This window comes from Helobdella robusta (assembly GCF_000326865.2).
Source record: "Helobdella robusta unplaced genomic scaffold HELROscaffold_1, whole genome shotgun sequence".
In the NCBI taxonomy this organism is placed as follows: domain Eukaryota; kingdom Metazoa; phylum Annelida; class Clitellata; order Rhynchobdellida; family Glossiphoniidae; genus Helobdella; species Helobdella robusta.
In genome coordinates, this window is record NW_008703570.1 from 1243213 (window position 1) to 1263771 (window position 20559).

At 30.7% G+C, this 20559-nt stretch overlaps 1 protein-coding gene across 1 annotated transcript; it reads right to left on the bottom strand.

Annotated features, from left to right (window-relative positions):
* Window positions 1–5301: 5301 nt before the first annotated feature.
* HELRODRAFT_155548 (hypothetical protein) lies at window positions 5302–13244 on the bottom strand (the record flags this gene model as incomplete). Its single annotated transcript, XM_009010506.1, has 3 exons — window positions 5302–5628; window positions 6666–6937; window positions 13064–13244. The coding sequence occupies 3 exons, from the start codon at window positions 13242–13244 to the stop codon at window positions 5302–5304; spliced, it is 780 nt and encodes a 259-aa protein (XP_009008754.1).
* Between the last annotated feature and the right edge of the window lie 7315 nt (window positions 13245–20559).

A 20559-nucleotide genomic window follows, 5' to 3' on the forward strand; every position in this document is an offset into this window, starting at 1 on the left:
AAACTATCGACACATCATTAATTTCAAAAAATATTTTACACAAACTTATTAGATATTTGTAAACATATCTTGATTATATTGATTTGCTATTTCAACACCTTCATAAAATATCCTATAACTCATTTTTTTTATAAAAGATATTACAAAGCTTTTACAAATACCACAGTCTACAGAAAATAAACATTTATTAATAATTAATTCTGGAATAATAGAGGCTATAAGTATCAAAAAATAATCTTAGACAAAATAAATAAAGTACATCATAAATTAGTTTTGCTTTCAAGCTATATAAAAAAATTTGTGAAATAAATTAATTTAAATGAAATACATTTTACTTTTTTATATAACACACAAAATAAAGAATAATTAATATTCATCAATTTTTTGTTATTAGTGTTATGAGAGAAAAAAGTCACTGTTAAATATTTATTAACCATTAAATAAAAATATGCATTGATATAAAAATACATGAATCTAATTTTTATTTAACATTTTTAATTTTCATGTGCAGTGTAGGTTATGATTTGTAACCCAATTTCTCCTAAGCTTTGCATAAAATTAACAATTAAATTATTAAACACTACTGAAAAGTGGCACAAACCCAGAAAAAAAAAATAAGAAACCTGCTTCAACTTCATTATTAAGTTGTTATTTTCTTTCAATTACATTCCATAACTATCATAAACTATACATACATTTACAGTACACACACAGGTACACTAGTATAGTTATAGTATAGTACAAACACTACAAACACTCCTAACCTGATCCAGAGCTAGATTCTGTGGTTAATGTTCTTTTTGGTGAAGCACTCCAATTGATTTGCTGACCAGTTTTTGGTTGAACATTTTGCACATCTGCCAGTTCTAAAGTGCTGTGGCGTGACATCTCACTTTTCAAATTTGTGGTATCCATTAATATTTATAATTAATTATTTAATCATTTATTATTCCACAACTTTTGATGGTTTTTTAAGCTAGTAAGTTTTTGGTTTCAAGTTTTGAGAACAAACAAAAAACCAAAATGGAGTTTTCAAACTTTTAAATATTCAATTTATGAAAAGTAATTAAGTTGATATTTATTTTGCATTTTTTAATTAATTTAATAATATAATTTATATTTATAATTTACTTTAAATTTAAGAATAAAAAAATTTAAAGTAAAATTGCAATTAGAATCATAACAGCAGTAAAAATTAAAACACAAATGTTGAGTTTTATTTTAATATTTATTTATCTTATTCATTTAGAAATCTCTGTTGATTCTTTTGGCTGATTCTGATGTATAAAATAAAATTAAGATAAAACCAAAAATCGATTCACTTAGTTTTTTTTAACTAAAATTTAGTGACTAAATTTATTATAAATTATACACTACCAGATACTGTGTTGTAATATAATATAACAGACAACACAATTGAATACAATACAATACAGCACTTACTTCTCTTACATTACATTATTACGGAAAGCTGAGATAAATAATAAATAAATGTTATGCCAGTCTAACGTAAATTATAAAAAAGCCAACAATATTTTTTAAAATATCTCCGCACGACTCTCCTCCATTAAATATATAAACAAAATGATAAAATGAAAACTGGCGACGATGCAAATAATAATTTAATCACCATTAATTTACATCCGGGCTACTTTGCTTCAAAACAACTTCTAAAAATAGTAGTGCCTTCTTTTAATAGCGTTGCAGGCAATGATGTAAACATTGTTTCTTCCTATGCACGTTCCCCGGCTCGATCTTTTTCTTCGCCCGGTTTCATCGTTTTTTTCAAGTTTCTACAGATACACATTGCAAAACGCAAAATTAAATATTTATGGAAAATAGTTTGTCTTATTTAGTGTTTAAAAACACATTAGGTAGAAATGCACCGCTACTCTAGAATCTGAATCAATCTTTTCATTTCATCTCCTCCGTAATAGTGTCAAACATATTTGGGAGACTGTAATCGTTCGTGACAGTAACATAAAATTTATTCTATTTTGTAGTAAGTTTGACGACATACCTGAAAAATTCGATCGGATAAAGTGGTGGATCCAGTCTTTTCTTCACAGAAAAAGCTCAACCGCATCTATCATATTAGGGTTTTACCTAGAGAACCCCAAGTTTCTATATCTACGCCCTTTAGGGACGGATCTCATATATCTAGAATACCTACACTGGTCCACGAACGCACCCGGGCACATTAACTGTGCGCTTTAGAGTTATTTGTCATTCTTAAGTTTTCATGAACGTCAAATATTAAATTTTTTTTATTTTTATAGTTTATTAATAATTTTTATTCATTTTCAAAAGATTTATTTATTTTGATGAGTTAGTTGCATAATATTTCAGCATATTTAGTATCTTTTTTCTGGTGTCATACATATGAATCATATAACGATGTCTTTGGCAGGCCTCCCACTAGCGAATCTAGACACCAGACGGGGGATCAAAATAACGATGTCGATCTTTTTTCCAATTACCACGCCAATTTTTGGTCCATTTTCTAAGAGGTGTTTTCATGTGCAAAAGCTGGGTTTTACTGAGTTTCAATAAAAATACTGATTACTGTTTATTTATCCACCACAAAAGCACCACTCTACCCAATTCACTATTGATGTTTTTAAACTTAAAACATCTGAAAAATAAGTATTTTTAAACTGTTAATCATTTTATCTGTTGAGCCCATTGAATTACATAAAAAATTGAATTAATTACTTGATCTGAACGTTGACCTGGAAGCTTTTTCGTCATAATATTGCATCATTGCTGTTGCAGACAGCCTTATCTTGAGGATTCCTGTACCATAAACTTCACAATATTTGGGCGCTTCTTTTGAGAATGTGCAACTGGGACTTTATTAGTCGCTGCATTATTATTATTGTTGCTGTTCGTTGTTATTATTCATATATCTTGAAACTCAACATTCAACATTTATATTTTTATTGTTGCTGATTTCAATTCTTATGCCATAAGCTAAATTGAATGAATAATATCGTTTAAAGAAATGTATGGTGCTGCTCGATTAACTTTTCAACGATAATTTAAAAACAACAGTTAAATGGCATCCGTGAAATTTCAGGTTGGATATGGTTCGTATTCTTCCCATTGCGAGCTTTACGTAGAATCATAAATGACAATGGGTAGGACATTCATAAATATTTATAAAGGATAATCAAAGATATTAGAATGTATATTCTTTCTTTCATTAGTCAACTATATGCTGATGATTCTTATATTTATACTTCTTTTCTTCCATCTAACCTCATAGTGTTCTTCATAATCTATCTCTATGTCTTTCTTCAATTATCGCATGGTCTGACTCTATGTGTCTTAAGCTTAATCCTTCTAGATTTGAATTAATTTGTTTTAATAAAACTAAACACTCTATTACTATTCCTCCGATTATCTTACCTGATTCTAAAACTCTTGATGTTTCACACAAGTTTAGTAGTCTGGGCTTTACCTTTGATTCTAGTATGTCTTTTTCTTCTCAGATTAATAGTGTTGCTAGAAGTTCTTACTTTCATCTACGTAGAATAAAAAACTTTTGCCTATTCTTGACGGTCCTACTCTTCTCCTTCTTGTTACTTCGTTAGTCTTATCTAGGATTGATTATTGTAACTCGCTCTACTATGGTCTTCCTGATTCTACACTCTATCCTTTAAGTAAAGCTTTTAACTCTGCTGCTTGTCTAGCTGCTCGTGCCCCTTCATTTCTCATACATCTACATATCTTGTTCTCTTGCACTGGCTACCTATAAAATATAGAATAATTTTTTAAATTTGCACATTTATGTATAAGACTCAATCTAAATTATTTTCTAAGTACTTATCAGATATATTAATTGAATCTAAACGCCCAGGATTACGATCGTCTTTTTGTTCTCACTTCTTAACTCGTGTTAAACACTCTTGCTAAATCTGCTTTTGCTTTTTCTGGCCCTTTTCTCTGGAGCTCTCTACCTACTTTTCTGACTACTTCTCCATCACTTACGAAGTTCAGAGCGAATCTCAGGACACATATGCAAGCAAACTTCATTAAGGAGCGTTGTTGAACATCGCGGAAATAGCGCTTTACAGGCTAATTGATTGATTGAATGGCAGACGAGTGTTAATTGTTATTTTTCTAAACAATAAATTGTGAGGAATTCTAATGATGCATATATTTCTATATCAAGCGCTATAAATTAATTTTTATACATGGATATATATAATATCTACCCATGTTTTTATAGTAAAATCCAGAGATGTATTGAACGATGAATTTAACGATGAATTTAGCCGAAGGCAGAATACTAAAATTTTAATGTACCAACAATCAACATATTCCCAAAGCTGAAAATTGACACATCATGTGTCAATTCCCTGAATTAGTATTTTTTTAAATGTAATAAATTATATTATTTGACTATAATGATTAAAACCTGATAAATTGATGCTCAAATCTACTGTCATTATATTTTAGAGTTAATACAAACGCCATCATTTTTAGAATAATCCCCGTATGGTATTAATAGTAATTAATCCGGTCTCATTAAATATTTGAGCACGAAAAATTTTAAAAATTGCAAAAGTCAGTGATGAGCAAAATTATTCATAAGGACGTGGGGGTTCAAATATATGCAAACGTCCGAAGAATTCAAAACTTTATTTAACGAGTAAAAACTATCAGAAACTTCGTTGCAGCCATAGAGGGGCCAACAAAACCTACCAATTTGGTTGTCGAAAGCATGAGTAATAAGAATTTTTAAATTTATAAATAATACCATAATAATCGATTATTATCAGTCACTATATAAGATGTAATAAGTGTTTTATATACCAATTATTTACTTAATTTTAATCAATCAATCATTTACTGGTATTTTTCAATTTCATTAATCTATTAAATCGATTTATGATCGTTTTTAGCTCAGATTCAAAAATCCCATTTTAATCTAATCAGCGTTTAACCAAAAAGTCAGTGAAAATAATACTGAATTATAATCAAAAACAATTCCAGAAATTATTTTCAACAGAAACGAATAACTTTTACCCCCAGAGTTATATTTTAAATTTAAAAATGTATTACATGTGGCACGGAACCATGACAAAAATAACAAATGGAAAATCTGAAAATAATTAATTTGTTATTTGATATATTTCAACATACGCGAAAAGCCAAACTAGAACACAACACAAATGCTTAAAACCCAAACGAAGCATCTCTAAATTAAATAGTAACTTGTTCTAGCAAATGTAAATGTTTTGTCATCTATTTATCATTGAAAAACAGAAATAAAAAATTTTCATGCCACAAAATTCAACTAGGTGGAGTGAAATTATCTTTTTTGGCTCTCAACATTTTCATGGCATGTATAGGGTTCTGAGTTCCAAAAAAATTGAGAATTGATTGATGGTGGACTCTCATGAAGCAGTTGGTTAACAATTCTTCTTTAATTGAAGAGGGAACTGTAAATTCATTTTTACGTTGTTTACCTTTGGCCCATTCCAATTTTTTTAACAAATGTTGATTATCCGGTTCGATGTAAGATGCAAAAAGTAGGTTGTTATAAGTGTATTCATGGCCACAATAAACAAGAGTGTCCTCGGGCAAAGTTCCTAATGTCTGTGTCAAAGCTTCGTACATCTGTATCAATTTTTAAAATATTTTTTGCATAGTTTAAGTTGTGAATTTTTTTATTAACTTGCTATCGACTTTCTATCCGTTCCCTAGCATCAATTTGAAATATTATTGCGAAATTTAGTTTGAGGTGTTTTAAAATTTTAATAATTAAAAATATTTAAAAAGTAATTTTTAAAAAGATTTTTATTCTATCAAGTCCTGGCAAGCATTTAAACATTCAAACGCAAGTTGCCAAACGCCCCTTGCCAATTTTAATCAGCTTCTAGCACACGTAACAATTTAGTTTAAAATTCAATTTCAATCCATGTTTTTATTAAATCTGTATGAAAAATGTATATATTATGATTGATCCATTAGCATATATTTAGTAAAAAAAATATTAGAAAATATGTAGTAGTTATAAAAACCATTTGGAATTAAAAAAAAAACGTGGAATGGTTTTTGAAATGTGTAACAACTCTGTCGGGCAGTGGCATAGCATCACATTCCGCGTTTTTTAAAATATCAAATTGTTATTATAACAACTATATATTTTTATTATTTTTTTGCAAAACAAGCTATTTTATTCGATCAAATTCAAAAATTATTTTGTTCAATAAAAAAAACTTAAAAAGTGTTTTCAATTGTTTTATTTTGAAAATATTTTGCAATTAAATCTAGTAGATCATATTTTGAATGCTTTATTCTAATGATCATCTAATGAAAAGTAACAATGTGCAGAATCTGAAGAAAAAAAAATCACACCATTGTGATGATCATCATCATTGCTGAAGCCAAAAATTTGAAAGGATGGCCAAAATTTGGTTAAAAAAATTTGCGACATTTTTTGCTTATTGCAACATTTTTTTTGTTAATTATTCTATCATAAATGATGGTTTGTAGACAAACTAATTATTTATAGCCAGAAACCACCCACCACTGCTCTGATCATCAAAAAACTACATCAGTAAGATCATCGTTATTGTACAAACCTTCCCGCAAGGGTTTACTCGGTAGAACATTTTGAATTGAAATAATGAAACAATAAGTTTCAACCATACCTGTTCCGCTGTTCCTTCAAAAAATCGACCACACCCACTCACAAATAAGGTGTCCCCAGTAAAAACAGCTGCTGGTTCATTAGAATTGTTGTCCTGCACATAAAAACACATGTGTCCTTTTGTATGGCAAGGTGTGAAGAGACATTTTACAATTAATGAGCCAACATTTATTATCTGATTGTGATGCACTTTCGCATTTAATGAATCAATCCTTTCATCTCCTCCATATATTTTCAACCCTGGTAATTGAGCAGCCAAGTGATTATTTCCACCTGAATGAACAAAAGGAACTATTGTAACGACTGAGAAGTTTAGTAATAATAATACAATGATAACAAAAATGTTGATGAAAATAACAACATACATCGATGAAGACGTTGATATAGACCGTATGATCTAGGATTGTGTAAGAAAGTGCGGAAAAAGTAGTCAGGTAGTGACAATTCTCATATCAAGTGTTTAACATAGAAATAAGGTGCCAGGACAAAACACTACAAGACAAAACAGAAGATGACAAAAAAAACAATGATAAAACAGAACAATGATAAATAGCAATGAAAAACAATAAAACAACGGCGAAACAGACCAATAAAAAAACAGAACAACGAAAAAACAGAACAGAGACAAAAAAGTACAAAAACAGGACAGAATGATAAAACAAAACAGAGAAAGAACAGAACAATAAAAGAGATCAGTTTAAAGCAGAAGAGTGACGCAGAAGAACATCTATTCATTTTGTAATTTATTTACAAATCGGCACTTCATCTTTTTTATATTTATATATACTGTTGAATTCGATCGAAGTTATCAGATAACAAAGTTTCTTTTTCAAGTTTTCCAATTACAAACGCGCACCCACAATACACACACATTTACACAGAATTTGTGTGTGTGTGCACGTTTATATATATATATATATATATATATAAATTTTTATTTTAATTTATTACTTAGTTTGATGTTGAGAATCGAACATCTATAGCATAATTGGATATATATATATGATGAATATAGGAGGATAAATTTGGATATAAATGGATATTTATATAATATTATTGAATCATAAGTAAATAAGTAACTATTGTACGTAAATGCGTTTGGTATGTGCATGAACGTCGGTGTATGTATTGTATGTATGTGAAAATGAATGAGTTGTCTTAAATGAAGATGAAAGGTACGTGTGTACGGGACTGAATAATATATGTTTTTGAATGATATGCTTCTGAATGATATGGGTCAAATTAATATTGCCCGTATTGTATATACATATGTGTGTCTTAAATGAAGAAGAATTGTACGTATGTACAGGACTTTGAATAACTGCGTGTGCCTGATAGTATTTATTTGCAGATGTTTATGAATGAATTTTAATAATTTGGTATGGGTTCTAATATGTTTGCGATGCTTCTGAATGATATGGGTCAAATTAATTTTATTCATCAGTTTTTATTATGATGTACATTACATATCGATGAATTGTATTTGTTAAGATGAATTTGAGTGAAGAGATGTTTCATATGTGATCAAACAATTTTATTTATTTATCTATTAGTTTTTATTATACTGTATGTCTTTTTCTCTACTTTACGTTTTGTTAAGATAAGTAAATTTATTACATTTATATTTATCTACCGGTGATTTTGTTGGTGAGCGGATACAGTGGCGGATCTACGGTGGGCCGGAGGCGGAGCTTTTGTGTAATAAGTCAGTAAATCTCATTGTTTTAATCGAAAGATTGCCTTTGTTGTTGAAAAGATGGTCGTCAGCAGCAAATGTTGGCCCCCCGGAATGTTGGCCAGCCACTTGAAGGATAATATATACTATTTATAAAGGTTTGTAGGAAATTATGTAAATTTATTGTATATATTAGGCAATGATATTTGTACTTTCAAGTCAATGTATGCGTTTGTGCGCGCGCGCGTGTTTTGTGTTTATATTTATTATTATACATAATGACATAATTAGTTTTTTTATTTAGATACTTATTTATTGTTTTTCCTTTTTTTTGTAGTCATTCAAGCTGTTATTTTGTTGCTTATTTGCACGTTTGTTTCTTTCGTTAAAATTTAATTGTATTTCATGATCAGTCTTGTTTTGGATTCTTGTTTGATTTTTGTTTTTATTAATTCCAAAATAAATTTTAATTATTTAGCTAAAAAAACAGAAAAATTATTAAAAACACAACACAAACATAACGCAAACAAAATAAAAGCAAAACAAATAAATGCGCAAGTGGCAGTTTTTGCAATTGTCTAATAGCGCCTTTGAGTGACTTCATAAAATGCGTTATAAAAGTTTTTTTTTAATAACGACACTAGTATACCTACACCAGAGTGTCGAAGTCAGGAGTCGGAGATTTTGGCCGGAGTCGGATACTTTTGAGGGGCCGGAGTCGAAATTGGATTTTTTCATCTGACTTCGGCTCCAGAAAATGTTATTAATTAAAAATAAAAGGTTTTTCTGAAATTTTTTTAAGATGGTGTTTTTTGGGAAATAAATGTGTCTAGCAATAGGTAATACAGAAAATATATGCTAAAATATGTTGATAAAATCACATAACTTTTTTCAGTTAGTAAAAAAACATAAAAATATAATAATTTTACTAAGAAAAACAATTACATTGACAGATTTAATTGTTTTTTAAAGTATTTTCAGCAGTGATGAAATGGTGAAATTATGATGCAAAAGCTGGATAAATTTTTCAGTATGTTTTAAAACATAAAAATACAGTAATTTTACTTAGAAAAACAATTAAAATGACTGATTTTAAATGTTTTTAAAAGTATTTTCTATTTACTAGTGATAATATGGTGAAATTATGATGCAAAAGTTAAAAATTTGTTCTGGGAGTCAAAACCCGGAGTCAGGGTCAAAATTTTTTACCAGGATTAGAAATTTTTTGAGACCGGAGTCGGATATTTTTCATCTGACTGTGATACTTTGGAATACACAGACGCTTATAACGCGCTTCTGTAGCAGTAAGATCTATGAATTTTTTATGTTTCTTCGGAATTAACATATAAAACTGTTTCTATAGAACAAAAATAATTTCCCTATAACGATGTTATGAAAGTTATGAAAGTAAAAAAATATCCGACCAGCAAACATTCTATAAATTGATATGAGCGGTGTTTTTGCACTCCTTTAATTTTCAATACCGATATTTATTGTTTTTGTTCTAGATAACTAGTAATTTTTGTGTATTGTAATTTCAACGGAATCGGACTCATCTTTGCATGGAATAAAGAATTATTTTCACTTTTAAAATTTTTCTAATTAATAATTATTGCAATTATTATAAATTATTATTTTTTGTTATAAAAATAACTGATTAAAAAATGTGTTGAGAAAGGATGAAAGGGTCGGGATTAGGCAAGCGTTGGAGTTCAAGGTTGAAGGAGTGATAGGAAGGGGTCGTCCGCGATTGGAACGGAGAGAGTAGGTGGAGAAGGACAGAGTAAAAGCGGGGTTGCGTGATACTGAGGCGAGTGGCAGATGTGAATGACGTCGAGGGGTATTTCGGTTTCATCATAGGAAGCCAAACGGCAACCCCCGATCTCGGGGAAAATGTCGTCTAAACGTGTGTTGTTGTTGTTTTTGGTCTTAATAAATATGCTCCTGTCAGTCAGTACTACTGTATAAACAATATCTTAAAAGTAAATCAGCTACATTGTACACATTGTTATTCATTTATAAATTGTATAGATTAAATTATAGTCCATCTCTTAATAATCAAATACGTAGACTAATTAATAATCGTTCGACTGTTTTGAGATATAGACCCGATTTTTATTTACCCACACCACGTTTAAATCTTTTTTCAAATTCGGTTTTTTTTAAGTTTCTATTCGTCTTTTGAATTTATTACTCGCGTATATTAAGAATTCTGCATCTATGGGTATATTTAAAAATCTTATTTATGATTTGTTATTATCTGACCACTTTTCTAGTTTTCGTTAAGTTTTTGGTTCTGGTTGACTGAATGCTCATACATTGCGGGTGTTGTGATGTTTCTTTATTGAATATGTGGATGTGTGTATGCTTGTGTACGTATATGTTTATATGTATTTATTTCTTGTTATATATATATTGTTCAAACTATGAGGGCATAACAATTTATTTTTATTTCCGTTTGTTTAATTATTTATTATTTCAGTGTTTCTAATCATTTAATTTTCACGGTTGAATGTGTCTTGAATTTTCTTTTGTTCTATTTGTACAGAACTACGTTTTCTTTTTTCTGTTGTTGTTTTTTCCCTTCATTGAGAACTGTAAAATAACTTTTTATAATTTTTTGTTCAGTTTTTGGTGGCCCAACAAGTCATTTCTTCGGGTCTCCTAGCTTTGCTAAATAAACATATCATTGAATTGAACTTAATAGAATATTGGATTAAGACTATCAGAAATGCAATTATTGATGAAAATCACATCATGTTCGGCGTTTTTTAACACATTTCTTTTAATGATAACAATTGTTCGTGGTGATTTTAACAACAAAGTATTTTCTGCCTTTGCTGACTATACCGGGGATGATATAAAACAAATAATTTTTAATTCCCGGTCTAAAACCTGCAATCTCGACTGCTTGCCTGCCCACTTTTTCAAGAAGCAATTCAACTTATTTTCAAAGTTTATCACTAGTTTCATCAACCTATGTGTGAGAACTGGAAAATTTCTTGTTTTGTACAAACATGCCCTGGTGATACCTCTTTTTAAAAAAATGGGTTGGATACAAGCTATGAAAATAACTACAAACCAATTTCAAATATTCCGTTTATGTCAAAGATTATAGAACGAATAGTTGCTAATGAACTGGTTAGCCATTTAAAACAAATTGTTTGCTGCCTGTGCATCATTAAGGATTCAGACAACATCACTCGACTGAGACAGCTTTGTTGGATATTTTGTCTACATTATTTTCAGTGACAGATACGAAAAATGTCTCTATCATGGCGCTTTTGGACATGAGTGCAGCATTTGATTGTTTTTGCCGGACCGTTTGGAGAAACAATTTGTTATATCGGGAACAGCTAAACTTTGGTTTCAGTCTTACTTGGATCAAACGCAACAAGAGCTGTTTAATAACAATTTGTCAGATATGTAACCGATCGTTACCGGTGTGCAACAGGGATCTGTATTTGGGCCTTTTTATTTGTTTCATACACGGCAGATGTTTTTCAATTAATTGATTCATTTGTTTTCTTTCTATAGTACCGCTTATGTTGATGATATAAAGATCATTGTTAGTAAACCACCTAGTGAATTCCCAGTTATGTTGAAAAAATTAATTCGCCTGCGTCACATCCTACTGTCAACTCAAATATTCAACACACTCGATCCAAGACTGTTCAAGAAAGTCGAAAATAACAACAACCACGTCAACCATCCTCTTCTACCACCAATCAAAACTACTACACACAACCTTCGTCAACGCAAACATGACTAAACGCAAGCATGACTATCAAGTCCCCACTGAATTAACATATCAGAAAAAACCTTCATCACAAGACAAAGTATATTAGCACTCAATAAAACTTTATCATTTACTCAATCTAGTTTTCTTTTTACTTATCGATCACTAACTCATTATCTAGTCCATTAATAAATTACTATATTTATTTGCCTTTTTATACCATTACTTTATTTTATTTTTATTACTTTTCATGTTTAAACTTTTTTTTCTCCGTTTTTTATTTATTCATTCATTTATTTTTTTTCGTTACCATTTTTACTATCACCTTGCATGCTGTAATAGTTTCAGCGTCTGTTAGATCATGATTTTTTAAAGATTAATAAAAAAAATTCATTAAATGTTTGACGAAAATAGATGCTTGGATGTCTAGAACCGTTTAAAGTAGAATCAATATAAAATGCAATTTGGACATGGCAACAGCTTCCATGAATTAAAACCGATTCAGCTATTATTAATGATAAGGATATTTAATTTTCTTCCAAGGCTGTCAATTTGGGTTGCATCTTTGACCCACAGCTAGCAATGCATCATCACGTGAAATTCATTACAAATATTTGCTTGAATCGGTTGCGCATGTTAAGGATAGTTGAAAGATCGCTTCAAAAAGATACAGTTAAAATGACAAAATGATATCTATGCCTCAGCTCATTCAGAATTGTGTTTCCAAGCTTGTTGTGGGAGCTGCAAAATATGACCACGTGACTCTAATATTTCGAGAACTGCATTGGTTGAAGGTCGATAAAAGAGTAACATTCAAAATTTCCCTTTTGATGCTTAAGGTCATAAATGTCATAAATGGGCTGATTGGCTACAGTCGCTCACCTCTGATTAAACTCCCTTAAATCATGCATTCATACAATAACTGCAATGAAAAATTAAAAATGACCTTTGAAAATTATATTAAAAAAAAAAGAAATGCGTTGACCTGCGTGATCCCAATGATGATGTGTGGTTAGAACTGCAATCAGTTTCAAGTTGGATTTATTGACCACATTTAAAATTTTCTGAGGTTCTACAGGATCGACAGCAGCACATACATTTGATTTAGAGTCAATCAGTAAATACATGTAATTATCAGACAATGCAGGAATAGGATGAACAATCATTTTTAATCTGGCAAAACTATTTGTATACTGTAATTTGTTCAAGAATTTCTTGACAAAAAATTTCGAAAGAAACATTTTATATTTTTATAAATATTTACAACCAAAATAGGTATGTTCAAATGATAATTAAACTGCAAGCATTCAATTATTTTGGCTATATTATATGAGCCACATTTTGTTCATTATGACTTTATGTTAATAAACAATCATGTTTTTTTGAGTCATAATCTTTTCGAACCGCACATGGGTAAACTATTACTATATTTATGTCTAGAGCTGGAAAAAATTTGGTTTTAAAACAGACTCCCACTTCAACTTTGTTATATTTTTTGAATGAGATATATTTTTTAGATTTTTAAAAATTTTGTGCTACATCATTTTAAAACTGTAAACTTATACAAGTAGGAAAAGTATAGGCGTGTAACTGAAAAATAACTAATTTAATGTGCGAATTAAGAAAGAATTAAAACAAAATTATACATTCCTTCAAAATATAATAAACATGAGATTCGAGGTGAAGTTAGGAATAATAGTTTTAATAACTGAATGTAAAATAACGTATATACATATATAATAAACATGGTCATATTAAAAAAAACTCAGCAAAATTTCACTTTCTTGATTACCACACACTAATGAATTGCCACATTTATAATAATAGACAGACCCAAAGTAATCCGACGATCCTTCAATGCAAAATTTAAAATGCTATTGAAAAGCGTGAGCAAGCTTTTCACTAAAACTCCATAACAAGGCGGTACAATATTGCTATAGCGCCTGATTTTGGTGTATTAATCATTGTCATCTTCTCCTTAATCGTCATCATTTTTATTATCATCATTATGTTTTTATGTCTTAATCGTTGTGTGCGCAGAGTCCTTAGCCGTCAACCGAAATTTTTAGTAACATCGAATATTTGCCAAAAAGTTTTTGGCTAGCCATCCGCCGCTGAATTATATAAGAATAATTATCCGCCAAAAATTGTTCTCGTAATGGTAGTGCCAATTCGTGTCCAACATCTTTGAAGTCTTCATGTCCAACTCGATGTAACTCTACATCCTGCATGATAGATTCCATTCTGAAATTACAAAAAGAAGTTCAGAATCTTTTTAGCGCACTAGTTGTGGAAGATTTATGCTTCCATATTGGTGGACTCAATTCTTTGACAAAATTGGCAAGTTACTTTTATAACGTTTAAAAATTTTACAACGTTTTTTAGCTGTTCAATGCAATCTCTTTTATTAACACCGGTTACAAAGGCTCATATAAAAACAATGTGTATAAAAAACCCAAATAGGATGAAATTACAACGCCCAATAAAGAATGCAATTTTGGCAAAAGTTAATTACCGTTTACCTGACACGACTACAATCAAGCTGCATCAACTTCTTGGTCTAGAAACTAAAAAATTTATTAGCAAAGGTGAGGAAACAACAGTTTTGAACAGTTTTGATCTATTATTTCTCTTTATTAGTAGTATTTGCGTTGATCTATTATTTCTCTTTGTCGGTAGTATTTGTGTTATTGTTGAGTATCTCTCTGTAATTGATGTTCCGAGATTATCAATAAAATGATTTTTTATAGCAGCATCTCTTAATGTATGAATAGTTAATCTTCGTGTCAATGTAGTAGTAGTGTGTCTGATATATTCTGAATTTCTGTGCCCGCACTCACCGATTGGACGTTTAAAGAAACATATCAGGTGACTACTTTTTATTACTGACTCTTATTTCTTAATACAGTTTTTTTAAGAACAAAAGAAAAATTTCTGTTGTTGGCATAGTAAATTTTGAGTTGTAATTACAACTCAGAATTTACTCAGAATTGGCATAGCAAATTTTGAGTTGTAATTTGTCATGACCACTGTTTGTAATGACAAATTAAAACTCAGAATTTACAATAACAAAACTTCTTCTTTTGTTCTTTTAAAAATACAACCGGTTGTAATGACAAATTCACTACAAACTACATGTAACCCTCTTTTTCATTCTTGTCTATTTTGAGCCAGTTCTCAAGTATATAGGACATTTTTTGATTTTACTATCATCTTCAGCATTTGTTGCAGTAAATATAATTATTATAATTAACATAATTATTGTCTTTTACCAGCACATTTTTCTCTCTTTATGTGTGTGTATGTGTATTCGTATCATATTCTAATATTCAATCGCACATATACGCATGCATACATTCACTCACTTATCCACTCACTCACACACACACACAAATAACAATTTCGACGAAGATAATGACGACGACAAAAAGGATGACAACGATAATGGATATTTAAGAGACAAAAGTTTGAGTTTCGGTGGATAGCTAACTAACGCTTTTACATTTACACCAATTTTGTATTGAAAAATCGTCGGATCTGTAAAAATTTTCACGTTAATTATAAGCTTTTTATAAAAAACATTTTTACGAAAATTTACGTGTTTTTACAGATTTTTTCGGCAATAAATAAATATTTGGCACAGACATACTTTCCGGCTTACCACGCAATACAGTCAACACTTGTGTGATAACTATTTGGAATATAAACAAACTTAAAAGTGAACTTAGATAATAAATGAAAACACGCTTTAAAATGTCGATTACAAATTGCCATCTGAATTCTGTGAATTAAAATTTTTGAATTTAATTTTTTGAACTTGTGTATAAAAGTGCCTGTAAACTTAGAATACATATACAAGCCCTCGAAAGCACCGCGCAAATTTTCAGAGTCTGGTCTCTTTCATTACCCTGCGCTACTATACATCAAACTCATCAAATTTTAGCATTTTCATAATTTAATTATAAATATTTATTCATTTTTTAAAATTTTATACATTTCTTCATGTTTCATCTTTATTTTTATTTCATGCATTTGCATATTTAACATACATTTAGAGCTCAAGGGGAGGCCTATTATTTACTAATATACAATACTTTCTGCATAGATATGCAAAGAACCTCAGTTTTTCAACTTTTAAATATTTTCGGTAATGTCGATTTTATTTTTATAAATTTATACCAAATAAAAGTAACTAATTACCACATTGAATAACAATTAAAAAAAAATTAAAATGTTAACATTTTAAATAAAAGCATTATTCCGAAATTAGTAAATTTACGATCGTAACTTTTGACTCGAACGATAAAAAAATCACCCTCCAAATCCCCTTGTTCGATTGTTAAAAGTGAGCGAAGGTCGTTATATTTATTCTTGTTATGTGTCCGAGCTGATATGAAATTGTCGTGCTTGACTGGCACTCCCTAACCATGCCTAGGCATACCATTCATGTTAATATAGTTCACAAATGTTGAATCAAGATATATGGTATAATTTTATGTCTATCGTTCGTAGAAATATAGTTTCATCTTTCTTGTTTACCATACATAAATGTGTAGTTTAATGTGCTTAAAATTATACTTTTATGACGTTCGTATAAAAGTGAATGATCTTTTTATGCATGGTAGGTGTTGGTTAGGTCGTAACCTAGCGTAATTAAGTTAGGCTACGATGAGGTCCTTACTTTAATGCCTGCATAAAAGTATACTTTCATTTAAAATATACTGACCCCAGAGGGAATTCCGCCTCCCAGTCTGCTACCCAGCGGATTCGGGTGCCTGTCCCAAGCCAGGATAAAGAAAGAGGGTTGGAAAAAACTTACAGATTTGCAGCAAAAACTGCAAAACAAAACGATGGCAGCTTATTAAAACAAGAACCATACAAGCTCAATTGTCGTCAAGAATATAAAGGATCGCGTTGCAGTTTTGCGGCCTAGGAACTGCAATGAAAAATTAACTGCTGAGTCCGAAATTATCAGAATGGTCGGGAGAAATTGTTAAAGTCGGAACACGGAATGTGCAAATATTTTGGCAAACAGGGAGGTATGAAATGATGAAGCATGTGTTGAAAATTATAATTTTATTGGGTTGTGTACAGTAAGATGGACTGGCCAAGAAAAAATAAACGGAGATGTAATGATTTGGTCAGAAGGTAAATCCCATGAAAGTGGAGTACGAATGATGTTATCAGAAAGAGGCTATTGTCTAAAAAATGACAGATGAGTGTATGCAAGTTTAAGTGTATATGTTAAAAACATCACAGTGATTGTAACCTTCTCGTCAACTACAGACCACAATGAAAAAGAAATGGAAGCATTTTACGAAGATTTATAAAAAGTGATAGATGAAATTTCTAAATAGGTAGGAAAATAAAATGCTGAAATAGGAAAAGACAGAAAAAGTTACGAGGATGTCATGGGAAAATATAGAATAGGAAACAGAAATGATAGATGAGAGAGGTTAATAGATTTTGCCAAAAAACTTTGTATCGCTAACACTTTGTTTTAAGAAAGACCAAAAAATAAACAGAAATAGACGTCACTCGTTGGAATGAACAGAAACATGAAAGATTTTTAATGATAGAACAAAAGTGGAAATCAGTGAAAGGATGTAGAAGCTACCCAGGGGCAAATATTGATTCCGATCACCAACTGGTTTTATGTAACTTTCAAACTAAACACATACGACTGAAGAAAGTAACGGAAGCTTTGAAAATTAAATACAACTCTGAAAAAATTCTTGCTTTTGAAAAATATACAGAAATGAAATTAGAAGAAAAATTGAAAAAATTTGAAAAAATAGAAATGAATAAAAAAATGCAAAGATTGGCCAAAAGGAGCAAAACATTTTATGAAAAATGGTCACAAATGATAAGTAATAAAACGCTTTCTTTGGTGGATAAAAGAAAAAAGATCAAAGATAGGATCTCACAAGAATACAACGGCCTGAATAAGGCAATCAAGAAAAATGCAAAAGCATACAAAGATATTTGGATTGAAAAAAATGCTAAGAAATAGATAGCAACTTTAATGGATGAAAAGTCAAAGAAGTTGACAAAATGTGGGAAATATGCAATTAAATATGAAAAGATAAGAGATGGCCAGAGTACTGGTGCAAGTCAACAGGAGTCACAATGCAGAAAAAAAGAATACTTACGGACTGCTCAAACTGCCGTACAATAGCACTCATTCCACGTGTGTGCAAAGTTATGTAAAATATTATCTTACACAAAGAATAAAAAAGAGTAAATTGCACAACAGTAAACTTTCATGAACACCAAAGTTGAAAAAGTGCAAAGTATACTTTCACGGCTACCAATGTTAAAGAATGACTTAAAAGTATAGTTTCAGCCTACCATACATAAATATTAAAAACGCACTGAACAATCGGCCAAAATTTGACCCGAACGGTTCAAAGTAAGCAAAAAAAAATCCTTTGTGAACCATGCCCAACAGCAAATCGCAATGCGGAACTGAAAAAAATTACTAATCTATTAGTAAGCAATAGTTATCAAACATCATTTATTGAAAGCACCATTCAACAAATACTACATAAGTATAGCAATATATTCAAAAACAACAATAACGACATAATCCTATATTACTGAAATCATATGTCAACGGCACATAGAATAGACAAAGTCATCCTCAAACAAATCATAGAAACAAACGTTACACCAATCAATGATACTTGTAAAATAAAACTCAGAATATACTACAATGATTGTAAAACATTACAATTGGTCCTAAAGAACAACTGAACTCCTTAAGACGATTAAACGAAATCATGTAATATATGAATTTTAATGCCCTATTGACGACCGTGTGCGTCAACAACATTCGTATATTGGTGTTACAACCACTTTACTATCAAGACGTCTTAAAATGCAGACAAAAAAGCCATCAAATCTCATTTATAACCAACACGTGCAACTCCAATAACCCTCCAAAATCTTGACATTAACACAAAAATAATTTATAAAAACACCAACCCAATACATCTAAAAATTGCAGAAGCTGTTCTAATAGTTCAAATAAACATCCAACAAAGAATGATTACATCATTACCAACTGAACGTCCTAATACTAACTTCAATAACAATGAAGAACAAAAATATGGCAACAAAAATGATGAAAACGACACCAACTAAGTGACTTTATTTGCCAAAGAATTAACTTTGTTTTGTTTAAAGAAACTATATAAACAAACCTGCACTAAAGAAGATTTGTGAAAAAATGAATTTGGATAACAACAGATTTTGTAAATTATTTTCTTATCAACAGTTAGCCAGTGCAAATTTTTAAGTATAGATGTCGCATGATCATCCCATCGACCGCCAACCACAACCCTAGCCGCACGATTTTGCAAAGACTGCAATACACGGATGGACTTGTCTGGCAATCCATAATACAAACTGTTGTAGTAATCAACTCTCGAGTGAACAAATGCATGAACCAGCGTCTGAAGCGTAGAGACGTTCAGTGATCTACGAATTTGATTCAATCTTCTAATCTGATACATGCAATCTCTTGAAACCATCTTAATATGGTGCTTTATTGTTAGATTTGAATCAAAAATTACACCCAGATTAGTCGCATTTTTACAAAGTAAAACTGTCTCTTCATCAACTTTGATCGAGTTTATCTTCAATTTTGACAACTGCTGCCATGTTCCCACCGTCAAAAGTTTAGTTTGATTTCGGTTTAATTTCAAGCCATTTTGCGACATCCATAAATCAACAGCTAACAAGCATTCTACAAATCTTTTCATTTCCAACGGGAATGAACCTATTGTACTATTAACTATTATTTGAATATCGTCAGCAAAAGCATGACTTGTCAACACTAATGATACCTCTGACGTATAGAGCAGAAACAACAACGGGCCAAGAACCGACCCCTGTGGCACACCAAAGACAACCCCACTGACGTCAGACATTTTACCTCTAAATGATACCTGTTGAGATCTACCAACCAAATAGAATTTCATCCATTCTAACACTCCATCAGAAAAACCGAAACCATATTGCAATCTATCTAAAAGAATCCTGTGATCAACACAATCGAACGCCGCACCCATATCAAGAAAAGCCAGGAGTGATATCTTCTGTACATCCGTTGCTGAACAAAGATCTGAAAAAACCTGCAACAGCGCCGTCTCTGTAGAATGGCACTGTCTAAAGCCAGACTGATGAACAGGCAACAAATTGTTACTCTTCAAGTGATCCAGTATCTGTTTAGCAACCAACCGTTCAATAAGCTTAGAGGTAAAACAAAGATTAGAAACTGGTCTGTAGCTGCTGACTTCACCAAAATCGAGATTATTCTTCTTCAAAAGAAGACGCACAATTGCATGTTTACACCCCACAGGAAATTGACCAGTCCCCAAAAACAGATTAACCAAACTTGTCAAAAAAGGAGCAAACAGATTAACCTGTTTCCTAATGATGTCAGTTGGAATAAAATCTTGTTGACACGATTTTGCG